Source organism: Triticum urartu, chromosome 2A, assembly GCF_056163025.1.
Source record: "Triticum urartu cultivar PI428250 chromosome 2A, HENAU_Tu73, whole genome shotgun sequence".
Classification (NCBI taxonomy): Eukaryota; Viridiplantae; Streptophyta; class Magnoliopsida; order Poales; family Poaceae; genus Triticum; species Triticum urartu.
The window spans coordinates 685863833-685868190 of NC_141874.1; the positions used below are offsets into that span (position 1 = coordinate 685863833).

The 4358-nt window shown below is 48.1% G+C and overlaps 1 protein-coding gene and 1 non-coding gene across 2 annotated transcripts; one reads left to right on the plus strand and one right to left on the minus strand.

Annotated features, from left to right (window-relative positions):
- Positions 1-1140: 1140 nt before the first annotated feature.
- Positions 1141-4157, plus strand: LOC125539726 (NAC domain-containing protein 21/22). The gene is made up of 3 exons (XM_048703237.2): positions 1141-1455; positions 2045-2361; positions 3560-4157. The coding sequence occupies exons 1-3, from the start codon at positions 1272-1274 to the stop codon at positions 3929-3931; spliced, it is 873 nt and encodes a 290-aa protein (XP_048559194.2). The 5' UTR covers positions 1141-1271; the 3' UTR covers positions 3932-4157.
- TRNAV-AAC (transfer RNA valine (anticodon AAC)) lies at positions 1561-1634 on the minus strand. Its single transcript has one exon. It is a non-coding gene; the product is annotated as a tRNA-Val (tRNA).
- Positions 4158-4358: the final 201 nt, after the last annotated feature.

Below are 4358 nucleotides of genomic sequence, written 5' to 3' on the forward strand. Positions count from 1 at the left end.
AGAGTAGACTTTTTTTTTTCAAAGTCTACTTTTCTTCCAGGAGTTTTTGTTCAGAGTTCAGACTTGACTATGATCGATGGCACTGTACTACTGTACGGCGCCCTGCTGCATCCCCTGGATCTGAATCGGGCAAAAGGGGTGTGCACATAAACAGAATACTGATTCGTTAGACAAGAACAAACACTATCGTTTTACCCCCTTGTCACTGAACTGAAAAGGACGTGCACATACATATCTACAGAAAGAAGTGAGGAAAGGGGTATGTGCGATGGACTTGTCAACTGCCGACTGCCGACGGCGACAACAGTAGGCGCCATTTCTTCACCTTCTCCTCCACCGGGAATTTACCAAAACAAGGATGAAAAGGCGCAGGTTCAGTTGGAAGAACTCTTTTCTTTCAGCTGCAAAGTCGATGGCGATCGATGGACACTGCATACTGAAAGTGAAAACCAACTTCAACTTTGCGCCATCTCTTTTTGTGGGAGGTTGTCACCATCTTTTTCTTTGCCATCTTTTAACTCAACCAATCCTTCCATCCTTTAGGCAGTCGGCGGTTGCCGGACGTAAAAAAGTCTTTGACATGGTATCACCAGTCAGGCAGTCACAGTAGCACAGTAACAAAAGGTCTTCTGCTTGAAGCGGCTGTCTGCCACTGCCATGGGATGGGAGCGACGGCCAAGAACACGCAAATGATCTACCGGTTGGTCGTCCGGTGTTTGTCAGAGGTCACAAGACAGTGTTAGTTCGGCAGTTTTGGATTAGCCCTCTGACTGAGGATAGCGCATTTCTGGCTTGGCGTGTCCTTGGATCACGATAGATCACCCCCGTCGCCGTATTGGCGGTCGCCGTCGGTTTTATCTGAAGTTTCTGAGAGCTAAGCAGACGGCCGGATAGATCGACGCGATGAACCATGGACCATGAATCTGAGTATCTGGCCGTCGTATCACCTGGTAGGCAGTTACTGTTTGACCGAGACCTGGGAGATAGGGAATATCCAGAGTAGCAATGAATAATCACCGGCGCCATTTTTTATTTTCTGTGACATACGACTGGTTCAAAAGAATTTGCATCATCCCACAGTGGGCATCGCCGTTGCGTCAGGATCACTTTCGTGGTGACATGCTCACAAGGGGGCCATGGCTAGCGAGATCTCTTCCTCTATTAATACTGGCCCCTGCCCCTGCCCCGGCCCCATCGTGTTCGGTCGTGTACTTCTCCTCTATCTATCCAATCTTTTTCCTGTCTGTTTCAAGAGCTCTGGGAGGGCGAAAATGAGCAGCTCGATGAGCATGGTGGAGGCGAGGCTGCCGCCGGGGTTCCGGTTCCACCCGCGGGACCACGAGCTCGTGCTGGACTACCTCTGCCACAAGCTCTCCCGCGGCGGTGGCCGCGGCGGTGGCGGCGTGGACATGGTCGACGTCGATCTCAACAAGTGCGAGCCATGGGAGCTTCCAGGTACGATCTGTCATCCCTTCCATCATGCACCCAGCCAGCAGAAGGAAACATTTTTCAGTTTTGAATGGCAAAAAAGGAAAGAAATCACCTGGAAAAAGATGATAATGGCTTCGCCCGGGTTCGAACCGGAGACCTTCAGTGTGTTAGACTGACGTGATAACCAACTACACCACGAAACCTTGGTGCTACATGCACGATTAGGGCGTATTCATATCGGAAAACAGCAAAGTAGAACCATCATGTTCAGTTCAATGATGATGATTTATTTTCTTGAAAATATAATACTGGTAATGTTAGTCATCCTAGAATCCTTATATTCGGTTCATGAATTAGATTTTATTTTCTTTTGCAATTCACACAACTTCATCAACCTAGAATCATTATATGCAGTTCAATACTGTTGATTTATTTTCTTGCAAAGAGAATACGGCCAATGTTAGTCATCCTAGAATCCTTATATTCAGTTCATTAATTAGCTTTTTTTGCAATTAGCACAACTTCATTAACCTAGAATCATCATATGCAGTTCAATACTGCTGATTTTAGTCATCCTGCTCGTCGTCTCTTACCCATTGTTGCATGCACGCAGACGCGGCGTGCGTGGGCGGCAAGGAGTGGTACTTCTTCAGCCGGCACGACCGCAAGTACGCGACGGGGCAGCGCACCAACCGCGCCACGCACACCGGCTACTGGAAGGCCACGGGCAAGGACCGCGTCATCACCGGCGACGGCGCGGCGGCGGTCGTCGGGATGCGCAAGACGCTCGTCTTCTACCTGGGGAGAGCCCCCCGGGGAACCAAGACAGAGTGGGTCATGCACGAGTTCCGCGTCGAGGGACGCCCGCCGCGCTCGGTTCACCGCCAGCTCGCCACCCCCCACGACGGCTCGCCGCCGTTTCTCCTCGAGGTACGTGTCCCACTTCTACACTTCATGCACGCCACACGTTCCGATGACCGTCGCGGATCGACGGCTCGCATGCGTTGCATGTTTGCATGAATTAGGAGTTTGCTTGCCACTGCCAGCGTGTGCCATTATAAATTAGTTTTACAGTTGATTATGCACGGAGGAGTCAGACAGTAATAGTACTCGTTGATTATGTTTTCCAGTTATAACAAGAAATGGAATCCGGCTCCCCTTTGGGAGGGAGGCGTATAGAGAAAATGTACCCACTGATTGGGCGTAGCCTTTTTGTATTGTTTCACTCCCGGCCGTTCGTGCAGAGGAAGGTGGCTTATTCGTCTGCTGCATATAGTTGAACATTGCTAATTTTGACCGCCAGACAAAATATTTCTTTGGTATTCTGTCTAGCTGTACGTACGATTCGGTACGTGCTGCGTCGATCCCGATAAGATAAAATACGTATACTTACGACGACTATACATGCCACAAGGCAATCATTGTTGGTGACCTAGTCTAGCTTATCGAAATGCAAACATGGTACACACATAGTATGGCATATCACCAATGTCGTTCCAAGGTTTGGTGAAGGCAACGTCCAAGGTCGTTCGCTTGGCGCCGTCGCCATGCATCAGCGCGGCATTAAACAACGTGATACTGCTTTGAAAAGGATCTGACCGTCTCATTATCGTTTTTTCCAATTTTGACTTCCTTTTTTCTGTCAGAGGTGAAGCTCAAGTTGACAAAAAATATTTTGACAATGGCATCCCAAGTTGCCAATTTCTTTTGTTATGGAAAATTCTAGCAGCCTGTTGGCTGGTAAGAACATGTGGCTATCATGACTCCTTAAGGTCACAACCGAACAATTTTCTCGCAAAAAAGAAGATTAGTTTATACTTCCTCCATCCAAAACAAGTGTTGCAGATTTAGTAGTACAATACTTCCTCTGTTCAGAAAAACCTGTCCATCAAATGGATGTATCTAGCACCAAGTTAGTGCTAAATACATCCATTTGATGGACAAGGTTGGGACAAGCTTTTCCGGACGGAGGGAGTACTATTTATGAAAAGAGGTAGTAGTATCTTATTATTATCCTATTTTTCAAGGTCGTCAGGCAATAGGCACCAGCTTGAATCATCAAGTGTCCATCAAATCCAATTATCTAGAGAGAACACAAGTGCTAAAATGGAAATATTGCAAAACGCAGGAGGACTGGGTGCTGTGCAGGGTGTTCTACAAAAGCACAACCGCCGCCCCAACACCGGCCTCCGACGAGTCGTCAGGTTCCTTGAGCAGCGACCTTGGCGTGGCGCCGGTGCTGCTGCCCGTAGCACCTATCAATGTCGTTGGCCGGACGCAGATGGCCGAGATCACGGACGGCTACTATGGGCAGCAAGAGCACCCCACTGGCATCCTTCCGGTTGTGCACCACTGGCCCGTGGCGTCATTGCCGTTCACGAGCTTCAGGGACCTGCTAGGTGACATGGTGGAAGGGAGCCGCGGTGACCCGAAGCCCGAGTGGAGCGTCGACGACGGCTACACGCGTCAGAGCGTGCCACAGACCTGGAACCCGTTCTGACTTTTGAGTCGGTGGGTTTTCGCAGGGTAGATGGTAAGGGTAGTAAGAGTATACGTTGTGCCGTCCACCCGGTCGTCATATGTTTGATCAGTGAGCAATTTGTTTTGTCCATTTCTGTAGTAGTGCGGTTGTATGGCTTTTATTAGCCCTAGTGCAGTAGTTAAGAATTGTAAATTGGATAAATGGCATGTTGCAATTCAGTAAATATATTGTATTTTAGATATTATTTCATTTTTAAAATAGGGTGTAAATTACTTAATTATGAAGTTTGTTGTAAAATCATTTCTCCTCAATAGCACTCCTTGGTTAGATTGCCTATGCTTGCAACACCCAAATGCTTTTGTAGCCCTAGCCTCCAACACTTCCTACCTTTGCAAAACCATCAACCACCATATGCCTACCCTGCAAAATATAACCTTTGTATTTA

Bases quoted from the DNA above. Each gene is read 5' to 3' on its own strand.
- LOC125539726 (XM_048703237.2), top strand. From the start codon at position 1,272: ATGAGCAGCTCGATGAGCATGGTGGAGGCGAGGCTGCCGCCGGGGTTC. The intron at 1,456-2,044 runs GTACGATCTGTC...GCATGCACGCAG, and splicing joins CGAGCCATGGGAGCTTCCAG to ACGCGGCGTGCGTGGGCGGC. The intron at 2,362-3,559 runs GTACGTGTCCCA...TGCAAAACGCAG, and splicing joins CGCCGCCGTTTCTCCTCGAG to GAGGACTGGGTGCTGTGCAG.